General features: G+C 34.8%; 1 protein-coding gene across 1 annotated transcript; it reads left to right on the forward strand.

Moving 5' to 3' along the window:
- The first annotated feature begins 848 nt into the window (after positions 1 to 848).
- On the forward strand, positions 849 to 24,726 carry NGR-A10 (neuropeptide receptor A10). Its single transcript, XM_028310906.1, has 3 exons — positions 849 to 914; positions 20,617 to 22,165; positions 23,923 to 24,726. The coding sequence occupies exon 2, from the start codon at positions 20,857 to 20,859 to the stop codon at positions 22,156 to 22,158; it is 1,302 nt and encodes a 433-aa protein (XP_028166707.1). The 5' UTR covers positions 849 to 914; positions 20,617 to 20,856; the 3' UTR covers positions 22,159 to 22,165; positions 23,923 to 24,726.
- The last annotated feature ends 950 nt before the right edge of the window (positions 24,727 to 25,676 follow it).

Raw genomic sequence — 25,676 nt, forward strand, 5'->3', positions numbered from 1 at the left:
TGGTAGGGCAAAAAATAATGAGACATGTATAGGCTCCTTAAGAGCATTTGACGATTTGTAAGTACCAATAAAGATAATTTTGATTTGATATGGGAGATATATGCGAACGTCAGGCTGTACACTGAAATTTAACAAAATATAAATTGTTGTTCGATAGTTTAGCGTTCCGACGACCTGGTAAAGGTCGCAGGAAGAACCTGTATGCGGGCAGCGCAGAACCGTTCATTGTGGAAAGCCTTTGGGGAGGCCTTTGTCCAGCAGTGGACGTCATTTGGCTGAAACGAACGAACGAACGAGTTTAGCGTATCTTCAAATGTCAAAGACCATATTTAATTTACATATTATTGTCACTAATATGACTCGTGAAGTTCAGGTTTCCTATACAATTTTGTGTAGTTTAAATATATTTTATACTAAAGAGTTTTCTCTTTTATTTATTTTACTACGTGTAATTATTTTTATCACAGAATATTAAATCCTTTACTTATGAGTATTTATTTTCCAAGATAGAAAGTAATATCTCCTTGCTAACAAACAGCAGCTACAACAAACATACAAGACTCTTTTCAGTTTGTTTTTCAGAGTCCTTTTCACAAGATTGTGTGGTTTTGTGGTAGGATTGAATATTCAAAGCGGGAATTCCTTATATTAATGTGGAAGCATATTATTAGTTTATTCGAATCTGTTTTATTATTTGAATAACCAAAAGTCAACTTTACCTATATTTAATCTTATTGGAGAGACTCAGAAAACCATCGCCTAAACAAAATAAAATTTAAACTCGATGTACATCAGTTAGAAAACTGAACAAACATTCAAATAAACTGAGTAATAATAAAATGTTTGTTCTTTTCTAGATACCCGTTACACATCATCAGTTACCAACGTCCGCCACACACGTATCATTTTAAAAGGTAAGAAGAAATTACATACTCTTTCTGACCAAAACTAGTCCACAATTTATTGCAGTCCTATCAATTTAGATTTTGCATGGTGATTTGATTTGATTTTGCATCAATTCCACGAAAAGACAAATCACCTCATTAGGTCAATTACTGTGAAACCTGTGGCGAAATCACAATTTTTCAATATGATACAATTTAATTAGCTTTTGTACATATTATACGTGGCATCATCAGTGTTTAATTCCGTATGTCATTATCAATATTTCATAAGTTATTTTGATATGTTTACCAATACAATTATAAAATATTAACGTAGGGACATGTTCAATATAATAACTTATTACAGCCAAACAGCATGCATTTAACAGACATTAATACAGTGTGCTAAATTTCATCAGAAACTTATGTTGTACCGTTTTTAAAGATATAGTTACTTAAACAATAGTGCTTTAAAGTTAGGAGTTTTGTTAAAAAAACAATATATTTCAATTAAGATCCACACAAAAAAGTTCTGAATTGACCAAGTAACCTTGATTTACAACGGATTCTACATACAAAATGATACAAAGCATCCATAGAAATCCATCCAGTCAAAAAAGATTTGTAGGTCAGACTGCTTTTGACAATCTCACAAGACATTGTCCTTGAAGTTCAATGGGCAATATAAATGTGTTTCTCTATAATTTTATTACGTTTAATATCAAAAGAATTGTTCCGAACCGGTATTGAATATCCCTTTTTGGACGCACGTGGCGACTACAAGACTAAAAGTATCGAATAAGCTTGGTATTTTGCGATGAAAAGAATTCTGGGGTTCTTTTACATTATTCAGTACCTACCTTTATGATGTTTCAAATACTGTAGTCACAAAAGAACACATTCATAAATAAATACGTTGATAAAACCCGTTAGTGTAATACAAGTTAAAGCTTAAATATGACATAAAAATTTGACCTTCAAACCATGAGTGAATAGGAACCCATCGTCTGGGTTAACTCTTTCCATTTATAAGCACTTTTCAGCATTCAGTATAAAAAAAGATCAAAACCAATGAAAACTTTATTATAAACTTAATCAAAAGATTGGCATCGCGCACAATGAAACTAAAAATGTTTTGTATGGATATTATTACTTTACTGGGTCTGCGGGTGTCTATGGGCGACGGTAATCACTTACCATCAGGTGATCCGTCTGCTCGTTTGCCTCCTGTCACATAAAAAAAAATATATATAATATCCTCAGAAAAAAAAAACTCCAAGTTAGACAAGATTATTGTATTTGAACCCGTATATATTATCATTATTACAAACAACCCTATTTATTACACAAATGATAATTCTAAATAATCTTCTTTATCACTTTCTCTCCAAATTATTATGTTGGCAATATGGCTCCAAGCCAATCTGTCTAGCAAAGAATTATGGTTTACACAAAATATTTCAGGATTTCAGCATGTCATTGTTATACTTATTATTTGTGGTTATATGCCTTATACGAAAGAAAAGAAAATAGGGATATTTTTTCTGTACAAGAACTTTTCTCTTATTCACTATACTAGTGCCTACTTTCAAGATACGAACAGCTATTAATGTTCCTATAACCTTATGATATCAATTAAATCAAATCAAATCAAGCTATTTGATAGAAAAGTAAAATTCTTTTGAGATCGCCGAATTTAATTACTGTTTTACCAAATTCTTGTCGTCTTATTAATTACATATTGAGTAAAATTGCTATTGAATGAAAAAGTTAGTAGGTTTCTTGAAATCCCACGAACTTCCACGGTAGGTACTCTCCTGTAATCATTTTCAATAGGTACACCAATTTTATCAGTTTACCACTAGTTTTAGCTTACTTAAGTGAGAATGTAACGAAAACGAATTTATCTAAATAGAATTAAAGTTAGTAATTCAGTCCGTCTGCTGTCAACTACGACGTCTGATTTAGTAAATAATTAACATTTTGTCTGAGTATTTTAGGTTACTAACTAAGGATTAGCAAATCTGGATCTTATTGATTAAATAATTAATGTTAGATGTTTTATTTATTTATTAGTACAAAACACTTGTAAGACACAAAACAGGTCCAAAGCGCTAAGTTAGAAGAGAATCGAACTGCGATTATACTAGTCTTTATCACTATAAAAAGTGCTGTCGCTTTTTAACCCATCAATCCCTAAGCGGTCGTCTATGGGCGTGTAACAATTTATTTATTTATCTATTATGTCCCGACTCGCGGGGCTTGAAGGACTACCTAAGTCCGCACAAAACTAAAATACACTTTACCTCAAAAACCTGAATAAATTATGGAATATATAAATAGTGCCCCATTGAAACTCACAACCGTCTAACAAATGTCACATCTGTAGGTTTTGCTATCTCATTATTTTGAAGCTCTCTGTAAAAAGATAGAGCTGGACGATCATTAACAAGTTGTAATAGCAATGTTACTGTTAACGTTTGTTAACAAGTACGAGTAATATCGCACTTTTTCAGATGAGAGTCCAATTCATCAATGTAATTGTAATCATTACGAGTTATTTTTTGTTGGAAACATGTTCTTAATGGAGAGAGCTGTTCTAAAGGATTCTCTCATTACGTATGTTCGGGATTCTTATGGATGAAGGAGACGCTGTTTCGTGTTTCAAACGGTTTACTACCAAGAATATCTTGTTACGAGGAAATACATTAAAATTGCGTAGTTGCTCTGATGTGAACGATGTAAAAACAAAAGAGATGTGACCGGCGCGCGCGGGGGCCCCGCGGGCGCGGGCGGCGGGGCACGCGGCGTAGTGATGTTCTTGTGAACAACGTATACAGAATAACATTATACTGTACTGGAATTTGAAACTTGAATCTGACTACATGCAATTACAGATCACTAATAATACCATGCTGAATTGAGCTCAATGGAAGTTATTATTGTATCCAGCAAGTAATTAAATTGTAACGGGATCTCTTAGTTTGTTTTACTAATTGAATACACTGGAAATGAGAAGTTTAAAAAACAACTGTTTGAAATAGCCTTTAATAAAGTTAAAGCCATTGGCTAAATAGCGATAGTTCTTTGGTATTATTGAAATAAGTTGTTTAAACCTTTATTATAAAAAGTCATGATTGCATTTTAATTTTACTAAATATTTTTATTTCATCTAAACTCAACTTCAAAGTAAATTAATTAAATATTAGTCCCAGCAAACATTATTATATTTATTTATTGAATTACATTTACCAACAAGACATGAATGATAAGCTAAAAATATTTCAACAAACACAATTTATGACATTGTTATAAAATTCACGAATCAATTCTCTTGCGCTACAATCTCACAGCTGAAAAGTTTACCAAAAAGGCTAGTTGCCCATATAAAGCACGTTCCAGTGTTCTGTGTTCACACATTGTCCATACAACGCATTGGAAATATTGCCACATTCGTTCGGCTTAGAATGCTTGCTCGCACACAGCGTATGTTGAGTGGCTGCATATTGCTCGTTACCGTTTGTTTACACACTCAGCATTCGGAGCATTGGTTCTACATATTGATTTTTTTGTTGGAAAATGTAAGTTTGATCTTGTTTTAGGGTTCCGAACAAGTTTTGAAAAACGTCATTTACCATACACTGTGTAATAAAGGAAAATTCATTTAAAATTACTTCATCAATAAATGTGCTATTTTAAAATCATTTCATTAATACAAATAATCCGTTCCTATAAATGGTCAACCTCTTAAGCAGGTTTGTAGGATTGAAAAGAAGACTTGCCTATTTTTTGTCATGCCACGTATATTATTTACTCGGCCTTCGACTAATTAATAAATACTTTACAGAGAAAGTAATAAATCACAGGCATCGTACCGCCCATTCCTTGTGTTATCAATTCGAAAAGTCTTATTTCGAATGCGAACTCCAAAATCCAGCTCCAAATAAGGCTTGATTAACCCCATTCTGCAGACATCCCATTTTGCAGATTCTTTCAAATTGCAGAAACGTTCAAAATGTGAATACTGATTGTCACATATTCGCTCAATTCAGTAGCCACAGTTCGCGTACTCAGCAACTTGCAGTATTTCGCAGTGATTCGTATGCATTTTTTGTTTCTTTGTGCAGACTAAGAGCAGAACAAATGTGAACATGTCTCAAATTGTGTGTTTCTCTTCTTTGATATTTGCATGGTTTTCAGCTGCGATAGCAGAACTAAATGACATTACGCTCGAGACGACGACTGGGTTTGTTTATGCTATGTAAGTTTAGTGTTACATATTGCATGAAGATTAAGTTCGTTTTAAACTACATAGTTGGATGCAAGACAGAACTGAATATGCCTTTCTATTTAGATAAACCTTAATGGTTATCAATCGATGATAAGATTTTGTGTATTTGTCCTCATAAATATGTTGAGTTTGTTTTTGGGACTTTTAAAAAACTCGAGTTTTTACAAAATTACAATATATTTTGTAAAAACTCGAGTTTTTTAAAAGTCCCAAAAATTTAACCTAGATTTACGTGAACTGCTACTGTTAAAGTTTTTTTTATTTCACCACGAAGCTACAGATTTTAAATTTAAGCAGATTTTCAAGTTAAACCTATTTAACCGTGGTTCATGAGCTAGATTTAGTTAAAACGCTGCAACGACTTGAAAAACGAACATTCTGAAACTATTTTTACAAAACCTGAAAGGTCCGACGCCCCAGTAAACTTATAATGGCCTTCCATCGCTTGATATTAGATTCCGTAACGAAAATATGTGCAGCGTATAACATGGGAGTGCATATTTACTAGGCGGCTGAAAATATCGCTGCTTAAGTAGGCTTTTGAGGGCACCTTTATGTAGACAGAGTATGGTCGGCTCGGAATTTTGATACTGACAACGATGCTTCAGTAACTCTAGTTACAGCTATTGTAATACACTATTGTTTTGGTACTATACAATCTATCGTGTTTCTACTTTGGAATTGTAGCTCACATTTTTCAAATTAATAAATTATTTGTATATTTTAAACTTACATGAAACATATTACTGTGGATTATAGTACTGTAGATTATACATACTTGTATATTTTAAAAATAATTAATTTGCATATTTTAAAGACTGTAAACCCTTGAATAGGCGGCTAACAATAGTGACTGAGTTTCTTGCGCTGCTTCATCTCAGCACTGGCCCATTTATTGTCCCAAAGTAGTGGTAGGGTTAATACTGGGACGTGTAAAAGCCTATTTGCAAAAATAAATGAGTTTCAGTTTATCCTGAAGTAGGAAATTAGGCTCAGATTCAGGCACCACTTGTTTCTAAATTAAGTCAATTAGCAAAACTGTTTTAGATGTGTATCAAGAACAAGTGTAATTGCTAACTTTACATAGTTTTATATTGTAAACGATATCTATCACGGATATAAAATGTTCAGTAGTCAAACTTAAGCTTAAATTAATTATAGGTAATATTAGATACGCTCAGTATACCTAAGTCCTTCTGAATATAAAGGGACACCTAAGTTTCTAAGCGGGATTCTGGTACTTACCTAAGCTTCATAATACGCAATTGCTTAGTAGTTTGTAGTTTAAATTCATACCCTATGCCTAAGCTATGAAGTTATCTTATTGCATATATTTGTTTCTATATATGTATATGGGTTCAATGATTTCTTCCCTGATCCCCAGAAGTATGTTTTACAAAATGTTTTTCCTCTTAAAAGGTAGTTAGCTTCGTTAAACGTAAGATTAAAAAGCTTCTTTACTTGTTCCTGCATTACTTAAACTGTTATGAGGCCGTTAGTAAAATAAGAGACCCTTTAATCTAAGATAAACCCGACATTTTGTTGAAACAAACGTGAGCATCGCTTTATTTTCGTTGTCATTTTAAAACGCATTTTGGCACAGGCTGCTGTTTTTCTCAAGGCTCTATTTTCTGGGTAGTTTCATTAAAAAATATCATACTTTTTGAACCGGAACAAAGCAGCCGCTATGGGTCGTGCCCCGGCACAATTGGCGTGCTATGCGATGCCCGAAGAATAAAATAATAACGCCGGCACAAAATTAACAGGGAGCGTAAAATAAAATCGCTGGAACAACAAATATTTCTTCATTTTGCTTCTTTATTACTTCTTTTATATTTAAGAACATGTCTATAACATGTTATTTATGTTGAGAGGGGGATATTTTTGCCAATCAGCTATATGTTCAAAGGTCAATCACTACTTTATGAAATTAGAATTGTATTTATGGCTGTGTGAAATTGTTCAAAGATATTTTTTTTCCTTGAACAAAATAAGGACTCTTTTGTTGTGATTTTTGCACTAAAAACGTTATATTTGTGTTTATAAAACATTTCTTACCTGAAAACACACGCGGCATCAGGTAGGAAGGACTTCATTTGACCTCAGCAATTTCCGGGTGACAGCTCTGACCAACTGACATTCGTAAACCTGTCGAAAAATAAATACAGCTTAAAATAAATCTATAAGATATCATTTATCAATTATGTCGTTTAATATAGAATTAGGTACTACATAATTTAAGGAATTTTCTTGTATCCTCTTCTTTTAACAACGTGCTTATTTAGCTCAGTAAGTCAATTTAAATATTCATTCTAAGGAAAAGATTGTCCAAAAATATTCACCCCAGCAGCAGTTCCTAACTCTTATTTTGTATAAAAATCTTCATTTTATTTATAAAATGTTATTATGTGTATAATCACTAGGGACGAATAAAAAATATCTCATTTTGGAAATAACGCAGGCGCGAGAAATTAGCTTCGGAAAAGCTGATCATAATCGTACTTTTTGTTTAAAGAGACTTAAATGTATATTAACAGAGTTGGGTTGTGATATACATTTAGAAGAATTGTTGAATGTTATTACGATGCCGAGTATAATGTTAAAACTTGTCTTTTATAACTATTCCAGCGCTTCCCTGCTACATTTACGATGTCGTCGGTCCACCTTGTAGGTGGACGTCCTACGCTTCGTTTTCTGGTACGCGGCCTCCATTCCTCAAGGTAGCAGGGAAGCGCTGGACGCAGGCCGCTATCAATCGATCAGCGAGGAAAGCATTAGGGGAGGCCTATGTTCAGCAGTGGACGTCCTATGGCTAAAATGATGATGATGATGATTATAACTATTTAAGTAAAAATGATTAGTGAAAACTGAAGAAGCGCCGCAACAAACTCAGTCGTTACTGTCTGCCAGTTGAAAACAAATAAATAGCAGTAGTACTTAGGTACCTACATTATTGATTCAGGAGCAGTTCTCTGAATTTACCTCGCATTCTTGTATGGTGTATCTTATAAGAATGGGTATAGAAAAGAAAGTAGCAGTTTTTCTTCGAATACTTGTAATTAAGATTGATTTAAGATTAGTTGTAATTAGTTTTCTCATTAACACATATATCAAAAAGTTGTCGTCGATCACTAAAACTTATTTTACCTGTCTAGATTAAAGATTAACAATACAATTGAATGTAATTTTCTCATATCAAATCCTGCTACATAAACACCGTGTTTTCTGACACGGTCGAAACGATAGGCCAGCTTGTCAGACACGAGGCCAGATTGTCCTTTTTGTCGGACATTCCATTGTGCGGAGATTTATTCGGTGACAATGGACGCGTGACCTGCCCGTTTCTTCCGATGTTTTATGGCGACATAAAAGATAAACGTTATACTCTATTTTAGATGTTGGTTGATTCTTGAAAATAACTCCTGAATAAACTCCTGTTCTATTTTTAAATAATGGTCTTAGCTAATAGATCATACTAGCATTTTCTCGCGGCTTCGCCTATTTGAATTTTGATTTGTCAAAGAAAAGCTTTTAATGGCGCGGATACCTTTTAAAACCGGGATAAAAACTACGGTTTTCCCTTCGCATTTGTATTATTAGTACGGAATCTTATTTAATTCGAAATCAACTATTTGAAACATAGTCAATTAGGGGTACGCCAAACTATCATGATTATATTATTAATAAAATATCTTCCAAATACCTAAACGTATTCTACGTATTGTTACTAACTAATTTATAACCATAGACGGCTATTGTCGTTTTAAAAAAATACAAAATTTTATCACCAGCTATTATATGTATTTACCGCAAGCTTTATTTCAAAGTCCTGAAAGAATCCAACATTAATATTTTTATTCTTTATTTCCTGGAAGCAGTACTGTAATACTCCTAACTAACCGTTAAGTGACCGACGTGAGTACGTGACTAAAATTCCTTTACTTTGTTTAGAAATTGTGAAATGAAAATGTTGCTTAGAGGTAATAAAAGGAAAGGAATACTTTGTACTGAATTAGATAGAATAAAGCTAAATTGTACTTAATGTTCACGTACCCAGGGCCCCACGATGGAAGTGGGCCCCGTGATGGAAGGAGACCCCGCGATCGAAGGGCCCCCGTCTCGACACATATCGCATTTTTTTTTAAAAAGATTATTAGGTATTGCACAAATTACTAATACGTTAGCCCCTCGTGTTAAGCTGAATAAGCTTGTGTTACGAGTGTGCTCACTATAATAGTCGAGCGGTAACCTAATAACTTAAGTTATCTAACAGTTGTACGAAATCTCTGAAAAGTCGTGTATTGTTTCGATTTTCTTTTTTTTTAGGAAATGGGCCCCCTTAATCCTTAATAAATGCCGAGAGCCCCCAGTAAGACCCAGACGGCCCTGAATGTGATATAAAACGAAATTTTCAAGTAACATCACTACAGTAAGCTGGAAAACTACATTTTTCAAGTTACAAATACTCTTATAACTCTTTGAGATAATATGTAGTAGTTTTACTGGACCTAATCTCTCAGCAGGCCATTAAGACGGACTCGCTTTGCGCGTGACTGAAATAAAACCAGGCTCCTTAGCAATCCAGTAAAAAAGTTCATAAATGCGATTTATTGTGACTTTAGCAGTTAGCACATCGTGAAGTTTAAATGGTGCTCTTACGACTTATTCTGGATGAATGGAATTAATGGGACGAATACAAATGCATGCAAAATTTAAGGTTGAGTTGCACCACCTAACTTTGACAGTAACTATGACGATAACCGGTGCGTTTTGTATGGAGTTTGACAGATTTTTGACGTTTGTCAAAGTTAAAATAAGATGGTGCAACCCAGCCTTAGTAATTAGAATTTATATGAAAACACGAGTAAACGTAGCGAAGGTTACTGACTTACTCTACAGACCAGCTGGGAGAAAAAATAATTGGAATGCTTTGTACCACTCCTTGGAAAAGGCTTACTTACTTCCTAGTGACAGACTTTATTTCATTTTCGAAACTCGGCGATTTTAAACAATGTCTGGACTTATCGTGCAAAATCAATAAAATGCTTCGATAAAAGTTTATCGTGGAGCGCATCCTAGGCCTAGAGATTTTTTTTTACCAAAATAAAGTAACCTTTTTAATAGTTATTTCGGGTTTGGCCGTTTACCCAGTTATCTATCTATGTCTTCTATGAACGATGTTTGTAGCTAAAGACTTTTTCTGTGAACCGGGCTTTTTGATGACAAAATTTCATTGGGGAGCAGATTTTGTCTACAATATTCTCTTGAACGATTGCACCACGATTGCACTGTGCAAAAAATATATTCGATGTATCCTGTTATTCCTAGAAACAATTTATTTGCTTTAAAACTTTTACTGGTAGCACAAAATTCTTGAAACAAAGTACCTAACACTATGTCACCTTACAAGCATTACAAGTAAGGAGCTTACTTATACAACATTTAGGTAACTTTTTGGGTTTAAGATTACCAGGCGAACAGCAAAGTAAGTAGTAAATAATTGTTACGAGACATGAACTGATTGTGTGAAATGACTATTATGACCATCATATACTACATAGCTGGGTATGTGTTTGAAAGATAAAATTAGCAATGAAGTTCTCAAGATAGATAACAAACTACCATTATAAACATTGTTCAAATGCAAACTATGCTCCAACAACCAAAAGCGTTCAACAATAATAATAAATTTACCGAAGTTATTATTATAATAACTCAAATGAGAAACAAACAATCGATGCTTTATTCACATTCTTGCGCTTTAATAATAAACAGCTATTGTAATGTAATCAAATCGATAAATCTACATATTTTCATAAATAACTCAATGTACTAACAAAAAACAAAAGACTAATGAAAATATTTTTGGAAACATTATTGATAAAATCATCAGAATGTTAAACACGAAATTCTTTTAACCACTTTAAACTGTTGGGCAATTAACAAAAAATGCCAATTTTTTTTTGTTTACTAATAGAATTTCAGATACCTACGTAAACAGAGAGACCTGCTCCACCTAAATATTTACGATTACGTCAAAAAGTAGTACTAGGTACATCTTGAAGTTATTTATACATTCTCTAAGATATAATAAGAACTTAATTTGATTTTCTTTCTCATTAGTTATTTTGTTCCAAATAAACGTTTATTCTTTCTAATTGCTCCATTAACATTAAGAGAACAGTGTTTGTAGACTTTCCGTTTTAACGCCGCCGTAGCAAACTATTAATAAACTTTAATTTGTTTTTCCAAATATCCTTTTCAACGTGGGACGTCCACCCACAAGGAGGACCGACGACATCATAAAGGTAGCAGGAAGGCGTTGGAAGCAGGCCGCTACCAACCGGTCAACATGGAAATCATCGGGGGAGGCCTATGTTCAGTAGTGGGCGTTCTGTGGCTGAAATGATGATGATGATCCTTTTTAGAAACTTTGGTAACAATATCAATGTTGTTTGTAAGTATAGTGAATCATCATCTCATCCACGCGTCCACTGCTGAACATAGGCCTCTCCCAATGCTTTCCATATTGTTTTTGTAGTAAATAAATCCTTTGATCTATGTTTTCCATATACCTTAGGTAACAACAATTTATCATTCTTGTTTATGTGTATAGGCACAATCAAGCTACCGAAACCAATATTGGCAAACACCATCGTCGGACGTTGATAAGACAAACATTGCGAGCATGTGTTTGTATTCGCGTCGTTATCACGAGTCAATAGATAGGACACAGGTCAAATTTCAGCCTAGATGAGTGTTTGATAACTTTCTTCTGGATAATATGGTGGTTTTGTCTGGTGAAAAGTCTGAAGACATCGATATTAGGTAAATGACACAATGATTTAAAAGTATAATAACAGTAACTTGATAACTTTTACACAAAACCCTCTATAAAGATAAGATAGAGCTAAAAGATGTTGCAATGTTTTATTTAGTTTTAGTAGCTACTATTTTGCATAAACGTATACCTACGCGTAGTTTAATACGTGTTTAGAAGTGTACTTGTGTTAAATTTTGAAGTGAAATAACACTATTCAAACTGAAAAGTTTGGAGATTATTCAGAGATCGTTTCTGCCAAAAGACCAGAGCAAAAAAAATTATACTAAAAATTGCAATAAATTTTCCAAGTTTTTGAAAGCAACGCAACGGTTTAAAAGGACTTTAGTCCTAATCACCAATCGTTATCCGAGCTATACCAGACACCTGTATCCACAATATAAACTAAGAAAAATGTGCAGATATCAGCTGAATCTATACCATACAGCAAAACGCATCATAAAATCAGTTCCATTTCTTCAATCTTTCAAACTATACCTAAGTACTACAGTAGTTCCATCTGACCAGTCTTTAGCGCTGGATATAAAAGATTATGGGATGATAAAAAAAGCAATAATCATGATGTTATGCCCGGGGTTGATTGCATTAAAGCACTTAAAAAGAGCATCAAAAAATTTACTGGCAGACGAGTGGTTAACAGTGAGATTAAAAAAGTGCGATTCAGCTTCCGGTTGGATTACACGTGAACGGAAGGCATAAAAAAGTAGATACTTTTGAGCAAGGATTTAAAATAGGTATAGGTAGGAACTCACAAAATATCTCTGATAACGCCTTTTCCTTATGATATCAATATTCTTAATTGTCCCACGGTGTTGGCATCGGACTATTGATTTAAGAGTCGCTAGTTCAATCCCTGTCAGCTTCTGGACTATTGTGATGAACCTTCTCATAACACATGCATATTAGTATAACTGGAGAAGTTAACGGGACTAATAGTAATTTTTGCAATAATTAATTAATAATCTTATAAAATCCTCCACCCCTTAACATCGATTGTCTTCTCACTGGTTCACGAAGCGATATGCAGTTAAGACTGCAAGTTAATAGAACTCTCTTAGCTATATTTTTCCTGTTTTAAAGGCATACTATAAGTTCGAGACGTTACTCAGATTGTATTTCATCATGGAAGATAAAATCTTTATCTCAAAAAAATTACCTGAAGCTTCAGCTGGACATTTTGCAACAGATAAACTCTACATGGAAGGATTTTTTTGATAAAAGCAAAATCATTATCGATGCTTTGTATATTGTATATCTATACGTTGTAAATAATATCTAGTGTTGTAAATATTATCACTACCCGAAATCCAGTGGATTAGCGCAAAAGTGTCGGCAACTAACTATCATAAAGAGTTGTGTCTCTACTGGCAACGAAAAAACTGTTTTAGAAGTATTACAGAATATAATAGTGAGTTTTATGTGCCACAGTAGCAAGCCTAAACCATTACATTACATACCTACATGCAAACCGAGCTAGTGTGGGTTATGCGATCAAAAATGATTATTTTTAAATTACCGACACACTAAAAAAAAGATTATACCTAACCTACCTTCATTTGCGAAAAGGATTCAGATTTCGGTTGCTGAAAACGTACAAATTTTAAAATTTCAAGAACACTAAACTTTTCTTACATTCAATATCCTGATCAAATGTGTGACCAAAAGACAATATTTCCTATATCCCACAAAATGTGCATCGAATTCTAAGATATTCATGTCACAATCCTATAAAATTCCAGTTGGAAGAACACCCCGACTTTTCACGATATTTCTCGTGCACCGTATCTTATCTTCGAATGTTTTAGTACTTTTAGTGTTCCGAACATTTGAGCCAACTGTTAAGTGCTGTACTTATGATACAGTGACGCATACGAGCTGTTTTAACAAGGCAAAATGCGATATTGGGCGTTGATAACGTTATCGGTCGTTTGAACGTTTGCGGTTTTCAATATCGTCTATTTTTCAACAGATGATACTCGTATGAGTCTGGTCTAGTAGATACTCGATCATGTTCATAATCATAACAAGCTTATTTGCTTTTGTACGTGTCTTTTTCCACTAGTTTTTCGGTGATGGAAAGAAATTATATTACAATAGTATTCTAATATGCTCAGCGCAAATCTAATAATAAACGCTCAATAAAGCAAGGGCTGTGTGCCATCAGTTTAATCTACTACAAATGACCGAAATGGTCTAATTAATCTAAAGTTCAAAGTCAATTTAGAAATTGAAATGGTGATTGAAAAAGAGTTTTCGGGTTGGCCACTGATTAAAGGCACGCAAAGCGAATCTTCCTCGTTGGGTACCCTAAAACTTCCCAAGTAGTGAGATCGTGGCTTAATACACAAAGGTGTTATATTCCTCTTGCAATAAATTGGCGACATGGACGGAATAACGCCTCGGGGAAACAACTAAACGTCCACTCGTCCCAGTGTGCAGCGGAAATTGTGGACATACATTTTACTTTATGTATGTGTTGGCGGACAGTGTGTCTCATGACATGTAGCTAGGGAACGGTGAATGTCCATAATCATAGAGGAAATAGTTTCTGTCTTTGGTTGTTATTATTATAACAGACATCAACCTGAATGTATGGTACATTAAAAAAGGAAAAATCATCGAGAATTTTCTGTAGTTTACTCGTACATCAAACATCTAGGTTAACTAAAATAAAAGGGAAAAATGTTATGTAAAGCAAGATTTATTTAAAATAATAAGGCTTTGCACTAGAGCCGAACACATCACACGGCTTTAGTTTTGCTTACTGCTGAATGACGTCACAGTACATTTTAAGCGTTGCAGCTTGCACAGAATAAATAAAGCCCCCTTCCGCGTCATCGCTCGACAAATTTCGTGCTCTACAAGTGTAAATAATGATTATATCATCCGCGTACGACCGCGCGTAAATATCGGCGACAATCGAATCAGCCGAGTATGTAACACGATACCGGTTTTTAGAATATACCTCGAGGTTGAATAGAAAATATGACAATAGAGGACTTTTCAGCTCACGTCAAAATTCTACGGCGATACGAGGGATTTTGTTTGACTGCAGATATTTGGTACGGCTATGTTTTTCGGACGTGAGTAACGAATGTATGCAAAAGTTACAGGGAGTATCATCTATCAGCAAAGATTTTTGCCCCTAACAAATCATTTTTTTTTATCGTAGTGACGTAACGACAAATTACAAGCATCTAGAATCTGATGATATCGTTTAAAACCTTCAAAGTATGCAAGAAATTGCTAATCTGAAAACGTCTTTGCTAGATTACAAGTATTGTCTACTTATAATTAAACTGGATCCTGTTTTTGACTGGTCCAGTTTAATGACAAAACCGAATTCTAAATTCAAACGGATCGGTTTTATGCTGGACACTTCATAAGGGAAGTCGCCGTGGGAAAGGAACCCTTGCTCACACATAAACATGATACCACGGTGCATCGTGTTATGAACTTATGACACGCCATCGTTGCGACTTGCGACATTATGACAGTAGCATAACATACTGGTGCATGTCCGTTCTCCTTTCATCTACTTAATACAAATGCCACGCATCGTATAGCAAATGAACAATGAACATGCCTTTAATTCTACAAACGAGCCGAGTATTGTCCCGAATATTCAAATCCGGGACATTATCAAAGCGTTTGTCGAGATACAAACGTTCTCGTCCCGGGACAATAACGTATCGCTTGTGATTGCCTGTCAGTCTCAGTAAATGGAACCTGAAATGTCACAGAAAATGTAGATTTAGGTATTATTTTGAAATAGATGTTATTTCGGTTTAACTTACTTATGATTTAGTGGTTTGAGAATGGGACTCTATCGTCACTCGACTCGTTGATGTTTTTGGGCTTCAATTCTCAGGGGCATAAAACCACATTATTATTTTATATTTCCAGTCTGGAAATAAACATTCAGTAACATTGCACGTTTGTAACAACCTTTCTTAATTTATTCTAACCTTTCTTAATCTTTTCCTTATTCTTCGCAATAAACGTAGGTTTAGGTAGGTACTGAAATCACATCACAAAAATATGATTTTGTTTGAAGAGTTGCCAGTTTGGCTGACTATATTTTGCATAAAATATGAGTAGGTATATAGAGGTTGAACAATAGTCACGTTTGCATTTTATGCTTCATGTACGAGACGTGTTTCATCTGTTGTATTGATGTTAAATAAATTCACATAACCATCGACGATACCTTATACCCTTGTCTATCTTCAATTGCAATATGAAGTTGAATTCACTTTAAATAGACAGGATTATAACATTAATGGTATAGAGAGACTGAATGCGAGATGAACTGACCCGACAAACTAACTACACAAATCATAATTAGTGCCCGATGACAATCTAAAGCGCTACAGATTACGGAGTGACTAAATGCCGTAGCACTCGTACATTTATCAACCAGTACCTCTAGTAGGAAAAACTTTCGAGTTCGTTTCGTTGCGTATTCAAAGTGTCATCGAAAAATTTTGTATGAAAAATTAAACAGCGCCCCCTAGGGCGGCTATAATATAGGGGGCACTGTTTAATTTTTCATACAAAATTTTTCGATGACACTTTGAATACGCAACGAAACGAACTCGAAAGTTTTTCCTACTAGAGGTACTGGAAAGGGATCGTAACCGTATCAACTCGAGGCGGTCAGTATTATTTGTATGAAACTCAATATTTCAATGCACACTTACCTGCACCGTAACGTAAACGCCTCGTCTTGCGATTGACAGCGCGCGAAAGGCGATGACATCTCGAAAAAGGCGATACGGTGATGATCCCTTTCCGAGTTGATATGTCTGCTATGACTTTAACTGTTATTACATAATAGGAATAGACTAATCAATTAGTACTCGATGGTATCGTGTGAAAAGTAAAGTAGCTTTTTTATCCCTTCCTGAGGTAAAAGCCCGACTGCGCCAGAGGAGTTATATTCAATGCACACTTACCTGCACCGTAACGTAAACGCCTCGTCTTGCGATTGACAGCGCGCGAAAGGCGATGACATCTCGAAAAAGGCGATACGGTGTTGATCCCTTTCCAAGTTGATATGTCTGCTATGACCTTAACTGTCATTACCCAATAGGGACTATTAAATTAGTGCTTGATGGTGAAAGGGATAGGATGGGAAAAGTAAAGCAGCTTTTCTTTCCCCTCCTTCTGGCGTAGTTTAGGCGACTGCGGACGGGTTATGTTTTTTCATTTGAAATAAATCACAGTTCCACGTGTTCAAATTATACAACACCAGTAATAGGTACCTCTGCATCGTAGCTCTTAAAAATTCAACTCATACGGTGATAAATCCGTTTGCCATTCACATATCTTCCAATAAATCATAGTGGCTGGCTCCTTCCCAAACCATCGGGGAGTTGAGGCGCGTACACACGATAGCGTCGCGCTCTGTGGTCTTATTGGCGTGAATCACTGTAAATTGACTTGGCTTGGTGAAAAATGTATGACGTAATACGCGTCTGGAATAACCATAGACTTCTAAAGCTGGGTTGCACCATCTTACTTTAACTTTGACAAACGTCAAAAATCTGTCAAACTCCATACAAAATACGCCGGTGATCGTTATAGTTACGGTCAAAGTTAGGTGGTGCAACTCAGCCTAAGTAGTACACTGCTAGATAAATTATTTGGAAATAATTGTGATTCGCTAAGGTTGTGATTGCTGTCACGTGCTTATTAAGACGAGCGAAAGAGTTGACAAACTGACACTCATATTCTTGGTTAAGGCGAACTATACTTGTATACCCATTCTTATAAGATACACCATACAAGAATGCATGGTAAATTCAGTGAACTGCTCCTGAATCGAATGTACTACTACTGTTTCTATTTATTTATATTAACCGGCAGACAGTGGTGACTGAGTTTGTTGCGGCGCTTCTTCTCAGCACTTGCCAAATGTTGGTCTCGAAGCGCTGGTAGGGTAAAAAGATTATGAGACATGTAGAGGCTCCTTAAGAGCAAAATGACGATTTGTAAGAACTATTTATTAGTCCAAACAAATAAAGAAATTTTGACTTTTGACTTTTGACTATAAAACGTTAATGATTAGTTTATAAGTGAATTGAAAATTTTAGTTATTCAGTTCACACCGGCACTCTGGCACAATTTTTGTTCTAAACGTTATATCAAGTAGCATACGAGTACTACATACTTAAAAGTGTTTAAACGGCCACTTACTGTGGTAGTTCACGTGTAAGGCAAGCTGTAGTAGCGGATTCGATTGCTGCTGAGAGCATGACTTGGCAAAAAAACTATCCGCTTTGTCGCACTCCGCCAACTTCATCATCATCATTTCAGACACAAGCCACCGTCTAACTTAACACTATCTGAAACTATCCACTTTGACCCACTGTCCACATTACCCAGTTCCACCTCCGGTGTGAACCAGCCCTTAGCCCCAAACGGAATGTGATCCTATCGGTCACAACATCTTAAATATTTTATCGACAAACGAATACCATATGTATGTAATAAAACACTCTCCCGAAATAGTTACTATAAATTAGACCAGAGTAAATAGTGAGTCAGGTATAGTGCTGTCGGAATCTTTAAAAATATACAGACACTAAAGGTACGGTGACCGTTTTGTGATTTGAATGGAGTATGCTCTACTATCGAAATGTGCTTCAATACGAATTCAACTTAATGATTTCATTACAATACATTTTGGAATTACTTAATGCAAAATAAAAGTATTTTTTCTTATCATTCAATAAAAACAGAAACTTTGATGTCTTTATGACTTGAAAGCGATCAAAAATCATTATGATCAACTCAGTAATATATATTTCAACTAGGGGGCGGGGCCGGTGTCGCAGCAATATGCCCAAAAACAGAACACATTGCTCGTGAAAGCAATGATGACAGCAGCGACATCATAATGTAAACAGTTTACGCTGCTTGCGTAGTACTAAAGATTATTCGAACGTTGAGTACTGATACCGCAGTGGATAATGAGCACATATTTTGATTTCTTTATGTGTGCGAATTTCTAATGCGACACTGAGTTTCGAACTTAGTGCATTAGTTGGCATCTCTCGATATCTCTATGGTTGTATACCTCTCATAGTTTACGCTAAGAACTGCGAGACTTTGAAGTAACATAGCTTAACATGTAAAATGCTATTAGCTACAAGAACTAGACTAACTAACTTTGTTTATAATACCGTGTGGCGTGAGCTTTATTTAAGGTCGCCCTCCAGATGTCGCGTTGTTTCAAAGTGATTCAAAGTTGAAATATTATCAATACAGACTGTATCAACCAGCTGTAGGTACCTTAACTTTGTTAGTACTGCTCTAATAAATTCAATTTAAAATAATAGGACTATAGCCCAATAGTGTTAGCATCGGCTTGCGGATGATCGCTAGTTTAATCTTTGTTGACAGCTAGGCTAGCCTATTGGGGTGAAGTGGATTCACCTACATGTATTATTATTAACTTACTTGACTATCGATAACGAGCGATACCGGTGTTTTTTGTATGGAGTTTGACAGATTTTTGACATTTGTCAAAGTTAAAGTAAGATGGTGCCCAAACCCAGACCAACCCAGCCTTAAGTAGGTTCAAAGTAAAGGATAGATTCTTTTCTGTGATTGGTCAATTAAAAGTTCATAATTAGACTATTTTTTTTCTTAATTTTCATTTCGTAACACTGACCTGAATAATGCACATTAGAGATTAAAAATCCCTGCTCTGTTCAAAGATCATTCTTGTACCTTTTACCAGCTATTTCTGTTCACACATCATGGTTGCACAATATCCGACGTATTTGCCAGCTAACTCACTCGTCTGTCACGATTCAGATGATTTAAGTATCACGAATCCCAGAAACTGTGGTCACAGTCTGACGGAGCAGGCTTACACAACACAGCAAATTTATTTTAATAATGGAGTTGACTGCTCAATAAATGTTTAGGTATTAAGTCTTTTTGTAATGTAGTCTGAATATGATGAAGAAAGGAATTGAGTTTATTTGAATATTACTTATCAATAACGTTTATTTATTAAACAATCATGTGACAAACATTACAGGTTTCCCCAATGCGAATAAATGTAGTTTTAAATACGTCGATATTAGGATAATTCTTACAAATACTAAGACTGACTGGAGGAATAAGTCTCCATTATACATTAAATCTGCTAATTGTGCCCAATTTAGTGCAATATCGTCTATAAATATTGTTTGGGTCTGGAACTGCTAGAGCTATGAGCTTTCCTAACCCACGAGGAAAATTTATAATAATCTACAGCCAGCTGATTTATTCTGTCTACGTCTTAGCTTTGTTTATTTAATATGGCCAACTATTCTGGTTTATGACATCACAGCTGTTAACCTGTCTCGTAAATCTTGTTTAAGTGGTTAATACAATACTAAACTATAACCATAATATTGAGAAACTATTTAGTTAATGCGAACCCATGACACATATTAGCAGTCGTGAAACTTATGGAATGCAATAGTTACAGTTGATTTTAGAGTTTTAGACACCGTTTACTACAGCAATCAAATTTAATCGATATAATATCATATGAATTTAATAAGTAATATTAACGTGATAACTTCTCTTTGTTTCAGATAATATCAACGACTGACAGCATGGTGGTATGAACAAAGACGCCAAACATGTTATTTCATAAATCGATCCAAATCTTGTGACAATAGCACAAAAGAAAGCACATAAAGACATCTTACAACACTATGAGACGCACTGACTTCAAAGGGGAGAACATAATAAATAGGAATAAGCAACTTGTCAAACACGATGACAGCAAACCCGGCTGGTTTATGATGCCACGTTAAAATCAAAGCGGAATTATGCCGACCGAAGAATGGGCCACAGATGAACCGTTGTACAATGACAGCTTTAGTACATTCACCGAAAATAACCACACGAACGCCACCGACCCCATCGAGGACAAAGCAATCCAGGCGGCGTTTTGCGTCGCTTACACCATCATATTCGTCGTCGGCATCTTTGGAAACGCCCTAGTATGCTACGCCGTCATCCGAAACAGAGCTATGCAAACCGTCACTAACCTCTTCATCACGAACCTCGCATTATCAGACATATTGCTCTGCGTATTTGCAGTACCGTTTACACCTCTTTACACTTTCCTAGGAAGATGGGTCTTCGGCGGCTTGCTATGCCATATCATGCCGTACGCTCAAGGATGCAGCGTCTACATTTCCACTCTAACTCTCACTTCAATAGCTATAGATAGATTCTTCGTTATCATCTACCCTTTCAAGCCGCGGATGAAAATCAAAACTTGCATTGGTCTCATCATCTTCATCTGGGTTTTTGCTCTATCAGTCACATTCCCGTACGGCTACTACATGGCCTTGCAAGACGTTTACTGTGCCGAACAATGGCCGTCGGATCAAATACGAAAAGCTTTTGGGGCTGTCACCACTATAATGCAATTCGTCCTACCATTTATTGTCATGGCATTTTGCTACACATGCGTCAGCGTAAAACTGAACGACCGCTTAAAATCTAGACCAGGAAGTAAAAACAGTAAGAAAGAAGACGCAGAAAGAGAACGAAAGAGAAGAACGAACAGGATGCTTATAGCAATGGTGGCCATCTTCGGATTGTCGTGGCTGCCGTTGAACTTGATAAACATCAGCAGTGACTTCTACTCGTTAGCCGAAGACTGGACTTATTACATGGTGTTATTTTTCGTTGCGCACTTCATAGCTATGTCTTCCACTTGCTATAATCCGTTCTTGTACGCGTGGTTGAATGAGAACTTTAGGAAGGAGTTTAAGCAGATACTGCCTTGTTTAGGGGCGTTAGTGACCAAGAAGTCTAAGCGAAAATTTAACCAGTCGGAGAGAACGGGTGCGTTTCGTTCGGAGAAGACCTGTAATGGGAACGAGACGGTCCAAGAGTCGCTTCTGACGTCAACAGTGAACAAAATGCCGTCGGTTAGATACAAAATCGAATTTAATGATAACCTGAAGGAATTTGATGATGAGGGCATTGAGAATATTAGCCCGGACGAGAAGCCCGAGGGCAATCCAAGTCCTAACGAAGACTGCGTTAATATGTACATGTTTGTTGATAAGTCCGTCGTAACTTCGGATAAGGAGCCCATCGTGTCGGCGCTATAACTTCATGGTGAGTTACATGTTTTGTTTTGTTTATAGTATCCCTTAGTGGTTAGTATTATGTGGAGAACTTCGCAACAAAGAAAACACTGTAGAATCTTAAGGAGTTATAATAGGTGCTATTTTGCAACAAAAAGCTACGTAAGTTGTGATGTGATGTTGAATGTATCTGTTCGAAATAAATAATTCACTCGAGAAAGGAAATGAGAGAAACATCTTGCGTGGGTAAACATAATTAAAAAGTAATGCATATTATATTCGTTCGATTCGATTATGTAAACATTATTATATTTAGCATTCGAATTTTTAGCTTTTGATGATTTTTTATTCCTTAACATTTAATAACAGAAACTATAAAAACTTCAAAAATACGACTCTTCGATTTCGATTAAAGTAGATAAAGATATTTGAGAATTGCAATCAAAAATGTTCTGGAGGTATCACTTAGGTACTTCTAAAATATCACCAATTTTATATCGCGCTTGAAAATACTATATTATGCCGACATGGAAACCTAATGACGTACACTGACATATAATATGAATCACTGACGAATATATACTTAGCGATACTAAATCAATGAATGCAATAAAACATCAGGCTCTATCGTACTTTATCTCCTTATGCATCTGTTGAAAAAACTTGTAAACTGAAAATGAATGGAAAAAATCAAATACATCACTCGCATCTAAAGAGTCTTGTCAACAGATTGTTTAGATTGAAAATATTGATACATCCGGTCTGAGATAAAAATTACACGATAAATGCAGTGAAGATTCTACAGATTGTTACGTACGTGCCACCGTTATTTTCCTTTCCTTGATACAAATTTTTATCTAATTCATACCTTAAGCATAAAAAAACAAATATACTTGAATCTTAGGCCTATTATTAGACTGATTTTTTTATTCATAAAAAGGCTGGTATTACACCACAATCGCACCTGGTGTTAGTGGGATGCAGTCTAGGATGGTAGGTACATATCTGCCCTGTAAGTGCCCATTCACTCTGGCCTTGAAAAGGCCCGGATTATAGTCTTCGGGAAAGACAGCAGCAGGCAGCGAATTCCAGTCCTTAGCTGTTCGCATTATAAAAGAGTCATCGACACTCTTAGTTGCTCAATATAATAGGTATAATATCATGATGATATTATGAACTAAACCTTTATTTGTTGATTCATAAACATAATATTAAACAGTTTCAAAGTGAACAAATACCTACTGTTGTTTGTATAAAGCAACCTTGAGATTGATTCTATAAGAAACGCTTTGAAATATCTTTTATGTTTTATGCTCATGGTGTCCGATCGAGTGTCTGCTCAAGATCCACGGTTTACGACTATTGTTTTATAGGTACAGTCGACAGTATATTAGACTTTACATTCTGTTGCAATATCGACCTTATTAGACACTCATAAGATGTCACAGTTGTTTATCTAAATAGTTCGTTTCATCAAATTTAAATGCTTCATTCAGAATACAAATATTTTTTTTGTATTAAAAATTACTTTTACGCAGTTTTTTTTTACACTGAAAACTCTCTAGAAAACTTTTGGAAAAGACAAAACAATTATTTATTTTATCCTTTTTTTGTCAAAAATGGTCGTCAATGTTTTATATTTTAACCGACTTCAAAAGATCCAGTTGTATGGTTCCTGATATAAAATAATTATCTGCCTCGTACTCAAAATAAAGTATACATATTTATTTATTTCGCTTCATTATGCAAAATAAACCCATTTCATAAATTATTTTCTCTTTGTTGCAGGCGTTTTCCATTCGAGTGACTGCGGCATCAACTTGGATGATTTCAATAATTTTAATTTAACCTCATTTGCATTTATAACAATAGAGTTTAACACAGTGAGTTTACTCTGGAGTTTAATCATAAATGTATGTACCCGTATATTTAAAAAAAATCAGCACGAAATCTATCTAATAAATTCCCTAAAAATGCATCTTCTAACTTCCTGTTAGTTTTTAAGGGCAACCCCTTACCACCCTGTAGATAATATTTAACTATCTGGTTCTGCTAAAAGATGAGTAAGATAGATGAACATCGAAATAATTGTTTGAACGATGTAAACCGTTATTAGTTTAAAATACAATCACCAGTGTTCGTCTCTTATGTAAAGAGTAAGATCATTTCTTATTTCCTTGATTATAAAAATATCAAAGTATGTAGGTATGTACCCAACATCATCATAATATTAATAACATTGTATCAAATTCACTAATTTCTAATGCACTCTACATATACATTGTATATACATATAAGACCGCCATGAGAGATCAGTGTAACATATAAATGTTATGTTCCTATTATCTGAAAGTATCTAATGTAACATATAGTTTTAAGTTATTTAGCTTTGTAAATAAATCATCATTGACGTTGTAAAAAGCTAGTAAGTAAGATTTTTCTAGTAAATAAGTGTGTAAATAAAGTAAAAAAGTGCTTACATCAATTTAAAGTTCGGAATGAACTGTGAGCCCATTGGTGGAAGTACTTTTGCGATACCTAGGTTAGAACTAGATTTAAACTATGCTAAAACTATTTTTGTAAATGTAAATGGTAGAATAAAGTGTACATTTACAAAGCAAGGCGTTGTAAATTGGTGTCAATGGAGGAAATATGTGCAATTTCGCTGTCATCTAATGAATAAAGTATACCAAAGACAAAAACTCTTTTCTTTGAATAAATCACAGATAACTAACTTAATTTTACAAGTATTCTGCTCAAAGATTTCAAAATGAAATTTAATTCCACAAAATCTTTTTTTTTTTTTTGGAATTATTGAAAATAGAAATGTGTTCATCAATATGAATAACTTTTTATTTTTGTCACCGTCAAATTATTAATTCGTAAATTTTTGTGAATCTGTAACTGCCCTTATATCAGCAACTTAAAAAAAACTATTTATATATTTTTAATAAACAACATCAAATCACTGAATGAAACAAATTCACGATTTGAATGCAAAGCAAATCGAAACACCACTTCATAATGAAATTCATAATCACCTAACAGCTCTAACTTCGTATTAATTCCTTAATTGCTTCTGAATAGCAAAAGTTTCCATTTTCAATCCTTCCAAAACTTAGCAGACCAGATTTGCTGGAGAAATCTTTGGATTACGTCAAATTCGAATAAAGGGGGATTTACACTGAATATTATGTAGAGTTGACATTCTAAATCTTACAATTGGCAAAGAAATCTTATATTACAAGAGGCTAGAGATTAAGAACATTATTAAATAAATAAAATAAAAAGACTTAAGAAGAAAACGTAGGCCGTCCACCCACAAGGTGGGCCATTATGGAAATTATTGGGGGAGGTCTATGTTCTGAAATGATGATGATGAAAAGACTTCTATAGATATAGGTTATTTCAAATAATGCCTGTGAATGAACCATGTGACAAGCAAATAATAAATAATTACCATAAAAATTATAGAGACTTCGGGGTACGGGAGCTTTGCTATAATAAAGTCAACAATACTTATCTTTTAAATCATATTTAAA

This window comes from Ostrinia furnacalis, unplaced genomic scaffold (assembly GCF_004193835.3).
Source record: "Ostrinia furnacalis isolate ACB-3 unplaced genomic scaffold, ASM419383v2 OfSCF0058, whole genome shotgun sequence".
Taxonomy (NCBI): domain Eukaryota; kingdom Metazoa; phylum Arthropoda; class Insecta; order Lepidoptera; family Crambidae; genus Ostrinia; species Ostrinia furnacalis.